The sequence below is a fragment of the Telmatherina bonti genome, assembly GCF_933228915.1.
Source record: "Telmatherina bonti genome assembly, chromosome: 14".
Lineage (NCBI taxonomy): Eukaryota > Metazoa > Chordata > Actinopteri > Atheriniformes > Telmatherinidae > Telmatherina > Telmatherina bonti.
This window is the reverse complement of record NC_136612.1, coordinates 15,477,489-15,495,955: the sequence shown is the minus strand read 5'-3', so window position 1 is coordinate 15,495,955 and position 18,467 is coordinate 15,477,489. Positions and strand designations below refer to the sequence as shown.

General features: G+C 39.7%; 1 protein-coding gene across 2 annotated transcripts; it reads right to left on the bottom strand.

Annotated features, from left to right (window-relative positions):
• Positions 1–8,978: 8,978 nt before the first annotated feature.
• LOC306765051 (SUMO-conjugating enzyme UBC9-like) lies at positions 8,979–18,238 on the bottom strand. 2 transcript variants are annotated; one of them, XM_079252391.1, is made up of 7 exons: positions 18,173–18,238; positions 17,554–17,639; positions 17,299–17,382; positions 16,762–16,834; positions 15,919–16,028; positions 15,691–15,770; positions 8,979–10,309 (listed from the first exon to the last, which is right to left on the bottom strand). In XM_079252391.1, the coding sequence occupies exons 2-7, from the start codon at positions 17,617–17,619 to the stop codon at positions 10,246–10,248; spliced, it is 477 nt and encodes a 158-aa protein (XP_079108517.1). In that variant the 5' UTR covers positions 17,620–17,639; positions 18,173–18,238; the 3' UTR covers positions 8,979–10,245. The 2 variants fall into 2 exon arrangements, with proteins under 2 accessions (XP_079108517.1, XP_079108518.1); XM_079252392.1 differs by having other exon boundaries at positions 17,917–18,218.
• Between the last annotated feature and the right edge of the window lie 229 nt (positions 18,239–18,467).

Here is an 18,467-nt window from a genome sequence, read left to right as displayed (position 1 = left end):
GTTTAGTTTAGAACTCATTCCTGAAACCTGGAGGCTAACGCCAAAAATCTAGATGGCAGATAACATTACCAAATGAAACCCAAATGAAAAAAAGTGTCAACAATGGAGAGTATCTAAATGAGCAGCTTCTTCTTGGTTGCACTGCTACTCAGAGTAATGTTTGATAGTTTGACTCTTCAAAGCCAGTCATGCCAATCCAACTTGCAATTGATCGTGGTTATGACGCCTACAAGGAGATTACATTAACATCTGCAAATAAAGTCATTCAGCAGGCCAGAGAAGATTTGTCCCAGGAATATATCACTGTAATTCAGGCAAACTCAGAAGAAACAGGAATCTTCTCCCTGAAGATGCCGCTGTGTAACAACTAGGACTACATTATAATAAATAAAACCATGTTTTTAGTAGGTAAAAAAGGTGTCTATTGATATATTTTACAGTTGTTCTTTCAAAAGGAACATTTGAATTCTCTTCTTTAACAAAATGAAGTTTAAAAAAAAAAGTACCTTATGAGTCTTGGTAGCAGTTGGTCAATAAGGAGGAAAGCATTGTTGTTTCCTCTGCCGGACTGATGAGAAGATTTGCTTCACTTCTGCGCCTTTCTGTCCCTCTTTCTTTCTATTTCTACGCTACTATCTCTCTCTTTCTCTTGCATAAGCAGCTGCTCATCAATCTGTCTCCTCATTGTCACCTCACTGACTTCTTTTAAGTGCCCAGTGACATTTTCCACTTGAAACCACAGCATGCGCATAGGTCTTACAGGAAGCTTCGTGCAGCGGTGAGTGATTGTGAGAGGGGACGGGCCCCCGGTGGAGAGCAAGAGGAGGTGCTGGTGTTAGTGGAGGAGGGAGCGGCGGTGGTGATCGTGGTGGAGGTTGCACCTTGTCACGTGGTGATTCCTCCTACATACCTTACCAGCTGCTGCTGCTACTACTACCTGAGGGCCCCATCTCATGTTTTAAGGTTATATTAATTATAATGAAACCCCAAATACAAAGCAACACCACATCCTGTTTCAGTCGTGACTTAAAGTGGGGTTGTATGGAAAGAAACTCCTGTCTATGAAGTGGTTTTTGGCAGTGAAACTCAACTTTATAGAAGAAGCTTCAAAGTATTAAAGTGGCTAAAAGCAGCAGATTTAGAACAATGTTTCTAATTACTTCTGCTTTGGCCAAAACAGATGCAGATTCATACATATGAATGTGTCTGAGGGGAAGAGGATAAACTTGGTTTTTACAAAGTGGTCATTAAAAGTTTGATTTCTGCAGTGGTGATCTGTTAAGTTGTCGAATCTTACCACAGGCAGGTATTGGTAAAAATAAAAAGGAATTCACATAACCAATAGAGCAAACAAAAACAAGGTTTTTTTTGGCACACTTAATCTTTTATTAAGTGTCTTTCAATATCAGTTTAGTTTCCAAAAGTTTTTGGGTTTTTAGTTGATTGGTTTTGAATATTTTTTTTTTTTTAACCAAGATTGAACCACTTGAGAACTGCAATCTGCTCTGTTAATCTTGTTATCTTGCGGGATCATTGCATGTTTGGACATGTGTCTGGCATCTTTCTTGTAGTTTTCTTCTCACCTTAAAGTTCAGTGAGGGGTCATTGTGTAACACGCCTCCATCCTTCTTTCATAGGCTGACAAACCACAAAGCTGTCAACGTGATAGCATAGCTTCTGCAGCATTTAATGTTTCCCGAATGAGTTCAGCTCTGCAGTAGGCCAGAGAATAACATGACAGCTGCCACTAGTTTCTGTAATTTAGGTGGCAGCTTTAGCTTGAGGTGGGACCAGATGAGTTTAGCTGTGCAGAAGAGGTGTGTAGGAGGAGGAAGACGAGCACAACGCGCTGACTGAAAGGACAGAGTCCGCTGTGCCGGAAAGCCACTGAGATCATAGCGATATTTTTGCTCAGCAGCAAAACAACACACCTCAAATCAATACATCACAAAGAGTTGGGTTCAGTGGGGAGGAAGTGAGAATAAAAACAACAAAGTATAGACTCATAGCAAAATTCCTGCAGCTTTGTAGAAAAACAGATGGTTTTTTAACTTCTGAAAATGACACGGTCAATATTTTTATCATAAAATTTGCTGTTATATATGCTCTCTTTCTAACATTTAATGACTCAGTCAATGCAGAAGTTGGCAATTAAATATGTGTGATTCCTGTAAATGTGGCCTGAGGTGACTAAGCTCAATATCCTGTTAAGCAAAGTGCTGTTTTATTTAATGAGCAAGTTGTGTTACTTGACACAAAGTCTGAAAGCTTTATAAAAGTGTTTTAAATTAGCAATACTTTTTTTTTTTTTAAAAAGCTAACGCCACAAGCAAGCTAACAGCTCGAGGCTAAGGTGCTATGATTTTGGTAGTAATGTTAGCTAGCTAACAAGAAAAAGGAAAATGGCTTTACCTGGATAAAATGAAAAAAGTATTTCATAAAGACAAACTAAAAACAACAACAAAAAGTCATTATTTTCAGTTTCTATGCTAATTTGGAATTATAAATAACCCAATATAGACAAGCTAAAATCTGACATCTTCAGGTTGTTGTGGCTAATAACAAAATTTTCCAAGTTACGTTACCCCATACTGATCCAGCTGCAATATTCCCCTATTCATTACAGAGTGAATTATAAAATCTGGTTTTAAGTAGTTTATATCAGTGACTTTTACAGCCTTAGATTCCCAGCAGGTCCCTGACATCACAGGATCAGGTTCTGCTGTTGTGGCTGAAAACCAAAGGTGACAGAGCCTTTGCAAGGACCCTCTTCCTTGCAGTCCGAGATCTGCGGATCAGTGATCGGTTTTAGAAATAAGGTAAAAATGCATCTTTTTTAACCTGCTTTTGCTGGGTTTTATGTGGTTTTTTTTGTTTCCTGTTTTTGACCTGCTGTTTTACATTAATCAAGAAGCAGTTCTGCATGTATATCATTGCTGGAGGTAATTTTGATCAACTTGTGCAAGTTCCACATTTATATTTTCATTTTTGGAAGATGGGAGCACATTTAGCTTTCATTGATGATAACTCCGAAATAAACATCCAGCAGACATGGTCCAAATTTGCTGTTTGTATGCTAAGGGCTACTTAAGTCATAGACGTCAGAAGAGGCCCAAACTTGATCAGATAGGTAACTGTAACTTCAAACAGTCCCTGATCAACTCCCTTCAGCAAAGAATAGATCTGATTGCTACTATGGCTTGACAGGAGGCAACAAGTTGTAACGAAAAAGCAGGTTTCAGTGGTTTCTGTTGAAACCACCTCTATTCTGCAGCCTTCACACATCACACAAAAAAAAGAATATCCTTTTCAGCTGCTGCTATCATTCAGACCTTTAGTTTCAGTTTGAGTATGTTTTATGTGACCTAAGTTTTAGTTTTAATCATGATTTTCATAGGAATTAAATACAGCTCATGAGTTCTGATCAAAGTTTTATTCTCCTTTGCACATACACACATACATTACACATATATACAGTTGCAGTCAAAATTATTCCACCTCTGCAGCAAATTAGGTTTATTGGCAAAATGTACAAACTAGCAGCACAACGCAACAAATATAAGGTGTTTCCCAAAATTCAGCAGAAAATAACACTTTAATTGAGCACTGCAGTCTCAAAATTATTTAACCCCTTCATGCAAAGCATTTTTAGTAGTAAGGAGAACATTCTTTTGCTTGTATGACCTGCTGCAAACATGATGCATAGCCAGACACCAGCTTCTGGCAGCGTTCCTAAGGAATCTTAATCCATTCCTGATGAGTAATGGTCTCCAGTTCACTAATGTTCTTGGGTTTGCGTGCTGCAACTACCTTTTTCAAATCCCACTAAAGATTTTCAATGGGGACCACACGAATATCTTCCAGGACTTCTTTTAAAACCAAGCTTGGGTGGACTTTGAGAGCTTTGCTTGGGATCATGGTCCCGTTGGAAAGTACAGTGACGCTGAAACCAATCTTCAGGCATCACATTTTCTCTCAGGATTTCCTCATACTTGATTGAATCCATCTTGTCCTCCACATGCTGCCAGAGGAAGCAAAGCAGCCCCGAGGATTACTGATCCACCACCATGCTTCACTGTAGGCAAGGTGTTCTTGCTTCATCCTTCCTCCTCCAGACATATCGTTGATCCAAAGGCCGGAAGGGAACAGAACAGCATCCCAAAACCTTTTTGGCTTATTTCTGTAGTGGTGAGCAAATTGGAGACAACTTTGTTCTTGTGCTTGGAGTTCAGACATGGAGTCCTCCAGCATGTAGTATCCACCTTACTGTGGAAACTGAAACCACCAAGCCTTGCTGCAGGCCTTTTGCAGTCAGTCGAGGGTTTTTGACCACCTGCCTCCTCAGGAAGCTGGTAGCAGCCCCTGATAGCCTTTTCTTTCTGCCATTTCCAGGTAATGTAGCCACTGATCCCTGAACCCTAACCTTATTTAGAGTGCTCTGCATCCAGCTGTATCTCCAGAAACATTGAGTGCCTTGGCATGTCCTAAATTTGTGTCCTTTTCCTTGTTTATGCAAAGCAACGATTTCTGCTCAGAAAGTTTCAGACAAGAGCTGCATGGCTGCGTAGTGGTTAGCACTGTGGCCTCACAGCAAGAAGGTCCCTGGTTTGCCCCCTTGTCTGGGGGGAAGGCTCGACTGGTGGTCTTTCTGTGTGGAGTTTGCATGTTCTTCCTGTATATGCGTGGGTTCTCTCTGGGTACACTGGCTTCCTGCCAGTGTCCAAAGACATGAATGTTAGATTAATTGGTTACTCTAAATTTCCCATAAGAGTGTGTTTGAGTATGAATGGTTGTTTGTCTGTTTGTGTTGGCCCTGTGATGGACTGGGAAGCTGTCCAGGGTGTACCCAGCCTCTCGCCCAAAGGCTCCAGCGACCCATAATTGGATAAAGTGTTTTAGAAAACTAATGTTTTGGACAACTTTTTTGATTTAGCAATCCAACATCACAGTCAACCATCCAGGTATTTGAGTTGTTCCATTTCAAGCACACTGAATGCAACCAATGGAAACCTTGATTGGTTGCATCAGGTGTGCTTGAGACCACACCTGATTTGCTTATGGGGACTTCTATTCAGGGGGTTGAATAATTTTGAAACTGCATTGGTTGTTGAAAGTGGCATTTTCTGCTAAATTAGGAAAATAAAACACCTTATATTAGCTGTTTTGAGCTTTTTAAATGCTTCTTGTTTGGTTTGTTTATTGCAAACAGCTGCTAGTTTGTACATTTTGCCAATAAACCTAATTTGCAGTGGAGGATGAACAATTCTGACTGCAACTATTATATATACAGTACCAGTCAAAAGTTTGAACACACTTTCTCATTGGATTTAATGAGGAAGTGTATCCAAACTTTTAATTGGTAGTACATATATGTATATAAAACTCACATGTCTATGTATACACACATAAACTGGCACAAACTAAATACATACAAGCCATTTTTTTGCAGTTCTAGTACCAAAATTAAGCAGTTTGTTTGGTTAACCCTAAACCCACATATCAGAGAATGTCTTTTTTTTTGTCTAACCAAATATCTTCTGGTGGTGTTTTATCTCCAACAGTCTTCCTCTTGTTTGTCTTATTGCATGTTCAAAATGGCAAACAGCCCCTTTGATTGCAAGTCCAAAGTAAACCAAAGTGTGAATTGCACAGGTGCTTCACACTCTGAATGTATTGGTGTCAAAGTATTGCAACAGAAGTATTCATTTTGTGGTGAATCTTTTTTCCATTTGCGTCAGCAACTTTTTCAGCTTCTGGTTCAAAATATTTCTTTCTGTCCACTGGACTGAAAGGTAGAAAAAGTGTTAGATACACTCATTCACAAATGTATGAAAAAGATGCATCACAGCAACCACATTCTAAGAAAATTAAATACACAGTAAAAGTGGAGAAGAGAAAGAAAAGGATGCTGCTTACCCACGTGGTCTGTCTTATGGCCGTACCAAAGATCAGGGTCGGCAGGCCAAGTGATCAGAGGGTGGTTGATGTAGGAGTCATTGGTGACAGATTTCCATGTTGAAAGTGTGCCTGGAGACAGAGTTCAGTAGCTAAGAATGAAATAAATGCGTAAAAACAAAGATGACTTTAAATGAATCCCCTGCTTTACTGCATTAGCCTGCTGATGCAAAGGCAGAGTCGCGTTCCCCATGTGTTTACCTACAAGACTTCTTCAGTAAAACATTAGAATAAACACTGGCAACGTCTGTGATGAAGTGGCGCCCTGCCCAGGGTGTACCCTGCCTCTCTCCTGCCTATGGTTGGGATTGGCTTGAGCTTCCACGTAACCATGACTTACACTAAGTGGCATAGAAAATGAATGAATGCTGGAAACATAACCACACCTGTCACTCAGGTAATCACACTGTGAGAGGGTAGATTTGGACCCACTGGGGCATTGTGTTGTAGTACATAGAGCCACATCCACACAGATTAATGACTCTGCAGAATTACAAATCATTTTAAGTGGACTCTAGTCCATCACAGCTGCACGTGTATCCATTAATATCACAGTATGTGTTTTCAATTGTTAATCAGGCTTAAAAGGTAAAACAAAACATCCAGATGTTGCATCTGCCCTGAAAGGATTCAAAGCCACAAATGCTGAAGGGCCTTGTCCACACGGAGCAGGGTATCTCACAAAAGGAAGATATTTTGCTCCAGTTTGGCTGGTCATCCACACAAAAACACAGATTAATGTCATCAAAAACGATTCTCTAAAAAGCCAAATAATGATTGCGTGTTGCTCCTCTGAGACATGAAGTCAACATGAAAAATGAATGGAAACTGTGGGGAAGAGAGGCTTGCATGAGCAGGATTTATCCTCCAGGATGCGATCAGGCTGAGTTAGTATGTAACATGAGAAACTTGTACATGTGTGAAGACATCATTAATATTTAACTAAATGTACAGGTTTTGGAGCAACTTATGCTGCTGTCCGGTTAAAGTCTTCAACTGGGAAAATCTTACATATTTCAGGAAAATACAATCAAACCCCATTCTGCATGTGTCAGCACAAAATACTCTTGTTGAAGAATCTCAGTGTTTTGAGAATAATTGCAGCAGCAACAGAACTGTGACGGACAGGAGTCTAAACTAAGAGTGTATATAACTGACCAGACCTGGAAATATGTTAGCTCGAAGGCAGTGGCTCAAGCTGAGATAGCCATGGCGATGCAGGGATGATCCAGCATCTGTACAAGGAGGAAGCGACAAAGTTGGGACTTTGGGAATTTCTACAGCTTTCATCTGCAACACAGATATTCAGCACAGCATGGGTGTACAGAAATGGTGGTCACTGGCGTAGCAAGATATACAAAAAAAAAAAGGTTTTTCTACCTTTGTCTTTGCCTGTTTTGTCTCTTCTTGGCGAAGCAAGGTCGTCATCCCAAGATGAGAAACCGCTGGGGAAGCGAATCTAAGCAATAGGTGTCAAAGGTGTTACATTTCTTTAGAATGTCATGCAAGATACCCGAGAACATTACTTCAGGTTTCACCCCACCCCCCTAAACACACACACACACACACACACACACACACACACACACACCCTACCCAATAAAGAAAAAATTTGAAAGTACCATTTCACTGAAAATCTCATATAAACAACATAAAACACAACTGTCATTATTTCTTAAAGAAACAACACAACTTCACAACACTGTGGTGTGATGATTTAGCTTTTGCATCAATAACTTGATACTATTTCTGTATGACATTCATTTTTTACATTGTGAAGGAATTTGGTTCTTTCTTCTTTGAGACGTTGCCATAGTGCATTGAGGTTTGCAGTTATTTGATGCACAGTTCTGTTAAGGTCCTATCACGGTATTTCCATCAAGCTGAGGTCTGGACTTTAACTGGGTCATTCCAACCTTGCATCACTTTCTTTTTGGGAGGAGTTTGTGGTCGATTTCATGACTGAATGATATAGAGGGACTGCGGCTGTACAACAAGCCAAATCATCAACCCTCCACCACTGTGTTTCACACTTGGTATCTGAAGTGTTGTCTCTGCTCACATGCAGCTTTGCAGACCAAACTTGTGCTGATATGCTAATTTTAGAGCAAAAGAGCTTAGTCTTGGCAAAAGCCATACTCGTTCAGTCACTTTCTAACTTTACTGGCTTGAATCTTAATATTTAACAAGTCCCAGTTAGCATTTTATATATTAGCATGTTAATATCTAACATGCTAATTGAGACATGTATTTGAAACTTAGCCCTTAACACCAGTTTTCCTCTCTGGGAAGAGCATACTTTGTGTTTTCACATATCATTCCATCTTAGTTTGATTACCTCTTTAATATCTAATGTATTACATTCAAAACATTTCAGAGACCTTTTGCATTACTATATAGCAAAAAGTTTGCTAAAAACTGTAATATACTGGTGATGGATACTTCTGGTCTGCCCCCTGGTGGAGGCCTTTAGTACTACAATAATTCTGACACGTGATGACACATGTACTGTACACAGGATTTTCTTTTAAATTTAACTATGTAAAAAGGGAAAAAGAGTCAAATAAAGACTTCAGCTTCCAGAATTTGGAATTTTATCTCCATTACTTCTAGGGGCAGGCGTTAAATAATGACTATTTTGTTTCAGTAAGAAATAGGTCTTTTAAAAAAAAAAGGATGTCCTGAAAGATATAGCCTTAGTTTCATACCCGACTGTACTTTTCTCTTTCATGAATTCAAAACCCACTTTGCTTTTAAAACAATGACCGCAGATATCTAGGATATGAAACAGTGACAAATGAATAGGTTGATATTTGGTGTATCACTTTAACACAAAAAATATGTTCAAGGAATGACGGATCCTATTGCAACATCGAGTGTTTCCAAATGTTCCTAATATTTATCTTTTGACATAAATTTATGTTTAAAGACATATTCTGTCTTCACACCCCACTAAATGCTGCATCAAGATAACCCTGTCACGTGAAACACTCAAGTAAAAAAGACTTTTTTTTTTCCGCTTATTCAACTTTATTTCACAATTTCATACCATTTTTATTGTGTCCTTTGTTATACTACACACAATGTCAACAGGCTAAAACAATATAAAACATAACTCCCACAGTTTTTCTGTTATTTATATTATGTACATGTACTCATAAACTTCAGAGGCAAAGAAAAAACATCTCAGGTCTACTCTCAAGTGCACTTTCTTTTGTTGTCCTCGGTTGTTGAGAGGCCATTCTGATGAGGATCCTTCAGCGGGACTTTTTTTGGAGGGTATTTTTACATCTATTCCGGTTCTCAGAAGCGGCTAGCTTTAGACTGACAGGATGAAAAGGGGTGTAAAATAAACAGCAAAAGGTTTGTGTTACTTTTTATGACAAGTCTACGACACCACTGCATCTTTGGGGGGGGGGGGGGACCACACTGAAAATGAACGTGTACGAAATTCATTCGTTTTACCTTCGGTTGGATTCATAAGAACAATCTTTACACAGAGTATCTTAGACTACGATAAAGGATGATGGAAGCAGCGAAAGCCACAACTCTCCTGCGTTATATTTTAGTCTCTAACTGCTTCCTTTCCTAAGACAGACAGCACTTCTCTTCCTACCTAAACGAGTGCCACAGTTTGGTTCACAACCAACTTTACAGGAGTGCCAGGATTGTCTTTTACTTAAATAAGTAATCTTTTGGACTTTTTTTCTCAGAACTCTGATGTTCTGAATCTGACAGAGAGATAACTTCATTGTGCTTCTGACTGCTTTCTCAGTTTGTGGGAACGCTCATGAAAAACCATCCACAACACCTGTGATATCTGATGGATTGATAAGAGCTGGAAGATGAAACAACAGATGCAATCCTCTGGGCTGAGCACTGCAGAGTGGTTTGGGCATTAAGTTGTATTTGTACAGCTCTGACAACACATTACTTATGGTACTGATGGGGCCGAGAGTAAGCTTAGTGCTCTGAACTCTGACAAAACTGGAGATATGGTTTATACAACAGTTACAAATGTCATATTGATTGCAGAGCTCTTGTGTCATCAGCTATGCATTTAATGCATAAATACTTCTTAAAGACAAATACGATCATATTTTTTTATTTTTCAAATTTAATAAAGGAAAAAATAAAATAAAAAGAAAACAGGCTTGTCACCTGTGCAATAGTATAGTAATACTCAAAAGTGGATTCTTATTGGAGTGGTCCTTCAGGTGCTGCCTGCTTCCCGTATGTTACCACTGTCACTTCAGGCTGCTCAGGCGAGGCACAGGGCAGCTTTCCACTCTATGTGGGGGCAAACTTCTTGGCCTGTGCCCTTACCCGTTTCTCATAGTCCATCCTGTTCTGGCTGAAAGAGATTAATACAAAAAATAAAAGCAGCATTAAGTACATTTTAGCTTTTTTCTGTAACTTTAAACTCTGGTAGGTGTCAAGGCTTTGCAGGAGGCAGCGCAACACCTTCATTCAAATGCAACCCAATTCCCAAAGAGTCAGGATGCTTGTAAAATACAAACAAACACCGAAGGCAGTCATTTGTAAGTCTCACTAACCCATATTTTATTTTTAATAGAACCAAGAGAAAAACATATCAAAGGCTGAATGTGAAACATTGTTTCATGAAAAACGCTTTGACTTGTTCTGATTTGATGGACAAAGGTTTGAACAGACAAAAAAGACTGAAAACCTAACAAACAGCTGGAGGGACATCCTGCAACTAATCCGGTTAAGTGGCACCTTAGAGAGCGAGAAAACTGCAGACAAAAATCTACAAACATGATGCCATAAAATAATTCAAGGGATTTAGAGACGTCTCTGTGTCACTGAGGACAGACTGGATATCAAACTGAATAGACGTGATCTTCAGGCAGCACCGCATGAAAAACAGGAACGATTCAGTGACTGAAATCACTTAAAGGGTTCAGCACCCTTCCAGACTGTGAATACAGGTCACCAAGCCATTCAGTTGTGCAGGTCAAAGCTCCGTCATACAAAGAGGAAATGCCTGTCTTCTCTGCGTCCAAGCACATTTACAATGAACTGAAGCAACGTGGAAAGCTGTTCTGTAGTCTAATTATTCAGCTTCTTTAAGGAGTTCATGGGTGTTGCAGCTTTCAGACAAAAGAGGAGACAAATCTCCTAACTCTCTCTCTCATCCCTCATTTAAAATATCTACTTCTCTGGTGGCATGGGGATGTGGAAAGGCTCCACTAATGCTGACTGGTATATACAGGTGTTGGTATATCTTTTTCATTTACTCCTACATTTAAAATGCAAAGCCTCATGTTGAATCTATGATACAGACTGGCTTTGTATTAGAAGAGTTTAGATGCTGGACCTGACAGACAACAGTACACAGAGGAAACATCTACTTCATTATGAAATGCAAAATATAAAAGAAGATCCAGGACTGCTGAGCAGCTAAAATCATACGTAAGATAAGAATGGGACAATGTTCCCCTCCCAGTAGAACCAGCAGCAGGTCTCTTCAGTTTGCAGATGTTTACATGCACTTGTTAAAAAAGCAGAGAAGCTGCAGAACAGGACAAGAAAATTAATTAAAAGGATCCATTTTCATGTCACAAAGTGTCTTTTTCTGGTTTCAAACCTGCAGCATCCACGGTTCAATGAGACACTTGGTTTACATGTAACTCCTTTCACCTTCTTGTCATTTGAACATCAGCTAGAGTCAACTGGGACGCCCCGTCACATTTTAAAACCTGGCAATTCAATTTTCTATTCAATTCAATTCAACTTTATTTATATAGCGTCAAATCACGGCAATGCCATCTCAAGACGCTTTACAGACAGAGAAGAAAATATAATGAAAGCCAATTCATAATAGCCTATATAAGGAAACCAACAGATTGAGTTGAGTCCAACTCAATCTCCCATACTGAGCAAGCACACCGGCAACAGTGGGAAGGAAAAAACTCCCTTTTAACAGGAAGGAAACCTCCAGCAGAACCCGGCTCAGGACAGGCAGCCATCTGCCTCTGCTGTGTGGGGGAAGAGGACAGAAAGACAACAGACAACAGGAACTGCTACTCCCGCAGACTAATCTATGGAACTAATTTATACAGAGGGCTGAAATGATGACAAAAATACACAGAAGATAGATAACATTCCAACTTCTGATATGTCCTGATGAAAGAAAAGAACGTTTAATAGTGACGCTGCTCTAAATATTATTCATTTCAGATCTCAGGTAACATGTTGACGTTATTAAAACCTTAAAAAAAACATATTTCATTCTAAATTGCGCTGTCTGATGACTGAAAATTGTAGTTAACTCTTCTCATATAGATATTAGCTCAAATTATGTCTTTTTTTCTGAGGATTCGGAAGATGTGTTGCAAGGGAGATTTTTCTGCATATTTTTGGCTCTTTCAAGGCTTGTTATGATGAGTGTCCATGGCAACGAAAGACTTGTTTACAATCGGGATCAACTAATTAACCTCTCCCAAATCAGGATTATCAGCGAAACAACATATCAAATCCCGATGGAGTTGAAAAGAAAGAGAAGAGGATGCAGAGCGGGAGTGAAGCAGAGGAGAAAGCGATGGAGATTTTAACCATTTCTTCCAACTGTCGTGATGGGTAACATGAGATTGCTAGCTAACAAAAAGAACGAGCTTGAGATGCTAACAAGGTCTCAGACAGAATACAGAGAGTGCAGTATTATGTGTTTTACTGAGACATGGCTGCATGAACACATCCCTGACTGTAATGTGTCTGTACCGGGCTTTAAAATGGTCCGTGCAGATCGCAGTAGACAACACAGCGGAAAGCTAAAGGGCGGTGGAATTGCAGTGCTGGTTAACCAGCGTTGGTGTCATCCTGGACATGTTACTGTCAAGGAGAAGATATGCACAAGGGACATTGAACTGTTAGCTGTAAGCTTCCGTCCATATTATTTACCCAGAGAGTTTACCTGTGTTATTTTGGTAGCGGTTTATATAATACCTGGTACCGCACCAGACACAGCCTGTGACATCATCAGCTCCGTCGTTGCCCGGCTGCAAACACAGCGTCCAAACTCATTCATGGCGATCTCTGGAGACTTCAACGTCTCCCTCTCTGCAACTCTTCCAACATTCCAGCAGTTTGTCAGCTGCTCCACCAGAAAAAATAAGATCTTGGACTTATTTTATGCAAATATGAATAATGGATACAGTTGTTCTGTCCTGCCTCCTTTAGGAAGTTCTGACCATAATCTGGTTCTTCTCACCTCCACCTGCAAGCCCATCATTCAGCAGCAACCAGTCATAACAAAGACTATCACAATCTGGTCTGCTGAAGCTGAAGATGCTCTTAGAGGAGGCTTTGAGGCTACAGACTGAAACGTCCTCTGTGAATCTCATGGAGACGACATCAACGCCATGACTGAGTGTGTGACAGATTACATAAACTTCTGTGTTTACAGCATCGTCCCAACAAGAACAGTGAGGTGCTTCCCCAATAACAAACCCTGGATCACCAGTGACCTGAAAAAGCTGCTGAACATCCATAAGAAAGCCTTCAGGGATGGAGACAGGGAGTTATTGAGGGCAACACACAAACTAAGAAGTGCAAGGAGGACTATAGGAAGAAGTTAGAAAGTCAGCTCCAGCAGAATAACGTGAGGGATGTGTGGTCTGGAATGAAGATCACCAGCTTCAAGTTAAAGGGGGACCAGCCTGATGGAGGTCTGGACAAAGCTAATGAGCTGAACATATTCTTCAACAGGTTCAGTTCACCCCCTACCTCCAGCCCAACAGACCACACACCCTCCATCAACCCACTGCTTTCCTGTCACACCTCCAATCTGTCACCCTGCAGCTCAGTCATGGACCAGAACACAGCTTCATCTTCCTCCACATCAGGACATCCTGAGACCTCCACCTTGTTTGTCTCCTGCAATCAGGTTATGAAGGAGTCCTAGAGTTCTCAAGACCTGCTCAAACTATCATATACCTGCTCCAGAGAGCACACTCTCATCTGGACCATTCAGGCAGCACTCTGAGGGTCATGTTCTTTGATTTCTCAAGTGCTTTTAATACCATTCAGCCTGCTTTATTATGTGAGAAGCTCCATAAATTCTAGGTGAATACCTCCACAACCACCTGGATCTATGACTGTCTCACAAACAGACCCCAGTTTGAGACTGAAAGGTTGTGTGTCTGAGATGGAGGTCAGCAGCACTGGTGCACCACAAGGAACTGTTCTCTCGCCATTCCTATTCACACTGTACACCTCAAACTTCCAGTACAACTCTGAGTCCTGTCATCTGCAGAAATACTCTGATGACTCTGCAGTTGTGGGGTGTATCAGGGATGGACAAGAAGCAGAGTACAGAGAACTGGTCAGTCAGTTTGTTACATGGTTCAGTGACAATCATCTCATATTAAATACCAGCAAAACAAAAGAGATGATTGTTGACTTCAGGAGGAACAAGAATAAACAAAGCACTGTTTCCATCCTGGGAGAGGAGGTGGAGGTGGTGGAGGAATACAAGTTTCTTGGAGTTAAGCTGGACAACAAACTGGACTGGAAATGCAAAACTGACTACATCTACAAGAAAGGTCAGAGCAGACTGTACTTCTTAAGGAAGCTGAGATGGTTTAACGTCTGCACCAAGATGTTGCATATCTTCTATAAGTCTGTTGTAGAGAGTGCAGTCAGCATTGCATCTGCTGGGGTAGTAGCATCAGAACCAGAGACTTGAAGAGAATCAACAAACTGATCAAGAAAGCTGCTTCTGTGCTTGGAGTAACTCTGGAGCTGCTGGAGCTGATTGTCCAAAGAAGAATGTTGCACAAGCTGATGAAGATGATGGAGGATTCTTCACACCCTCTCCACAACACAGTGATGAAACAACAAAGTGTGTTCAGTGACAGGCTTCTTCAGGTCCGATGTAAGAATATCATTCCTGCCAGCAGCCATCAGCCTCCGGAACAAGACCTCCTCAAGTTAATTATATAGTACAATATTGAATTTTTCTTTGGGCATTAATAATGTAATTTTCATTTCATTTAAGAAAATATTCATTTTAAGCTGTAATACAACTACAAAAAACCTGCAATAATGTGATGTGCATGATGCTCTCTGTGTAACACCAGAGCATCAGGGCAGGAGTCCAAAGTGGAAACTTGTGGGAAAATTCACATCACTCTTTTTGATTCAGATCTGAGTCCATTAGCTTGGAAAGTTCGCTTCGTTTAGGAAAATGTGAATGCACATAACAAATTCTGATTCAGATCAAGAATACAGACTCAATCCTCCTACAAACGCAGGTCTCAGTCCGTTTCAAGTGGACCAAAAACAGTAATACTTCAAAACAAAGTCCCTTGTGGATTGAGAGCACAACCTTTTCTCAGCTCTTGCTGAGCTTTGGTAAGTCAAGAATGAGCCTGGTCACTCTTGCCACTGGAAAAGTAAACAAATAAGAAAAAAAATCTGAGTTTTAATTGATACTGGATTAAATAAATTTGGTTTCAAAATGCTTTTGTTTACCCAACTTCTAATTCTGTGTTAATATTACATCGCATCCTGACTTCTTTGGAATTAGGTTTATATCACAGCCTTTTCACGCTGTAAATGTTACGACATGGCAGCTACCAGACAGTAAATGTTAAGAAAAAAAAAATCACCACAGATGGTCAAATCTGAACTGTTCTTAAATAAAATGTCTGAAACATTTTATTTCATGTTTAATGGAAGGTATCGAGCAGGTTAGGTGGACATACTTACCAGTAAATTGTATAAGCCTCAGCTTGTGCTGGGTCTTGAATGTTTGGTTCATTCAGAAGCTCCTGAATACCCAGTAGGATCTTTAAAAAAAAAAAAAAAAAGAAACAAACAAATACTACTGGCAACCTGTTGGTGGAAAATAAACGAAGCCATTCCGAAACTTATAACAGAATGGGAAAAAAAATAAATAAATAAGAATGAGTGACAGCATGAATATCTAGTGTTCACCTGTTTGATGGTGATGGCAGGTCTCCAATCTTTGTCCTCCTCCAGGATCGACAGGCACACTGTGCCTGATGGGTAGACATTTGGATGGAATATTGGTGGCTCAAACTTGCCTGTGTAGAAATGTTGAAAATAAAGCCAGAGTGTTAAATCCGGAAACAAGATGACTTTGTAGAATTAAAGATTTCAGTTGCAAAATGCAATGTAGTTATTGTAAAAATCCATCATTACCTAGTCATCATTAAGAGATTCACACAATGTCTCTAAAACACAAGAGGATCTGTGAGAGCGCCATCATTGTGCAAAACTTGCATCACTTTACTAAAAAGGAAAAGTTCTATTTTCCTCACATCTATCTGTTAATATCACTGATCGTACACTGCATGTCTTAAATTAATCTGAATATTTAGCAGAAATATGGTTCACATCCTGCTACAGGCTGGGATCAATGACTTAAAATATATATGGTAAGAAAAATAAGTTTTTGTTTTTAAATTAAATTCAAGACACAGAGCACGATGAAAACAATTGTGAGGCTGAACTTTTTCAGTTCTTCCTCTAAAGTCTAATCTAACACCTCGGCCATGTAATCACACAGACAGCAAAATGTTTCCTATACTTATCATCAATAGTGCAGACTCAAAAGCTTGGATCATTCAGAAGCTTATAACGTGCTTATAAGAATCTTTCTGGTAATTATAAAAAAAAAAAGAAGTCATAAGAAGTCTGCACTATATGTAGGGTTGTTTTGTCCAAAACTATTATTTCCTGTTGAACGTTTCTGCTTTTCTGCCCTTTGATATGAAATAAAACCACACGCAAAGATCTGAGAAAAGTGGTACTCACATTTAGGAGGAGAGGAAGGGTAGTCATCTTTGAACAGCATTCTGAGTTTGTAGAGTCCTCCCTCCCACAGAGTCTAAGTAGAGAAAAAAACACATTTAGAGAAGTCTGAGAAATGCACAAGTTTATAAAAAGAAATGCTAAAAAAAAAAAAGGTGTAAAACGTATTAAACATTTCCATTCCTTTTTTTTTCTTTCCTTTTTTAAATTCATACCAGGAATTCAGTGAGAAACAACGCTGAGAAAAACATGCAAAAGATAAAGATGAATAAATGCAAGTTTTTAGAGTTCAAGAGCAACTATGAACATGCATAATCCTGATTATGGTTTAAGCTGCAACTTGCAGCCCCAAGTTAAACACTAGCAAATGAATCTACATAGATGCTGGTTGGTGCCCTGGCTGAATGTTGGGTTAAACTCCCCCACCCCATTACTTCATTGCAGATGAGAACACCCAGTATGCATTTTCCTTTACAGCTGCTGATCACAACGTTTTGACAGAGTCATGAATAAATGTGGCATATATTTAGGTAAACGTACTCCTTTCTTCCCTGGGATGGCACACTCCCAGTTCATCAGATTCATGGTTCCATCTGGATTCTTGGTGGGCACAGCAACAAAACCCTGTGTGGTTTATTCAAACACAAATCATCACAGTCCACTTTGTGCCAAAACCAACTCGTACAATGGTTATGTATCAGGTTTTTACGTTTATAAGGATATACTATGAGTGAACTTTGTGATAGGGTGAATAAGAAGTTGATCAGGGATGTAGTTCAGCAGGTTGCTGCTTACAAAAGGGTGGTCTTTTCTCCAGGCTTTGCGCTCCTGAGACAGTCTGCTAAGAGCAATGCCAGACATTACTGCTCATCAACGCCTCCCTGTGGAAAAACAAACCAAAACTAATCACTTTCATTAAAGCTATTGAAACATATAACTTATTTTCTTGTTGCCTTTTTGCCGGAAAAAAAGAGTATATGTAATAATTCACGGATTACCAGCTCCACTTTCTTTGATAAATTACACCATGGTGACCAATAATACTAGCTACTGTAGCACTCGGTAAAAGACAGAAACTGCAACGCTAGGCAACGGCGCACAAAAACTAAGGTTTCACAAGTGCTACTGTTTGTGTCACATCTATTCCAGTGAGCTTACCTCTAGTTTTATTCGACTAAACTGCGCAAATAGCGTCAGATAAGTTTCAGCGCTAGCTCGTTAGCTTCGCTAATGCTAACGTGACCACTGCTATGATGGACGGCGACAGGGAAAGCTAAAATAAAACCCGCACCTTTTGACGTTGAAAAACAAAACTATTTGGCCAGTTAAGACGTTAATGATCAACTGCCTGTTTAAACAATATTATTTAGATACAAAATGCAACGTGTAGTTTTATAATTTTGCTGTAATTTACCAGGGTTATGTAAAACAATGTGACTCTATAAACCGCCCCGATAACTAGCTCTCCGCGAGAAAGGACCCCAATCTGTTTATTTCGTAAGGACCTTCAGGCAGTGTCTTGGACAGCACAATTCTAACGTCGCGCATATCATCCATCTTTGTTGTGGCTGTGCCACTTCTTTCTTTTCACTGTCTTTTAACCCTATTAAATTGTATTTTGGAAACTGTGAAACTGCACACCAAATATTTACGTAAATAAATAAATTCATAAATCAAAAGAAAAAACAGAGCTTAAATACAATTGTGTA

Coding starts and splice junctions, on each gene's coding strand:
- LOC306765051 (XM_079252391.1), bottom strand. CDS start 17,619: ATGTCTGGCATTGCTCTTAGCAGACTGTCTCAGGAGCGCAAAGCCTGG. Junction 17,383..17,553: donor GGAGAAAAGACCACCCTTTT/GTAAGCAGCAAC, acceptor TAAACCACACAG/GGTTTTGTTGCTGTGCCCAC. Junction 10,310..15,690: donor GAGGCTTATACAATTTACTG/GTAAGTATGTCC, acceptor AATCTCTTTCAG/CCAGAACAGGATGGACTATG.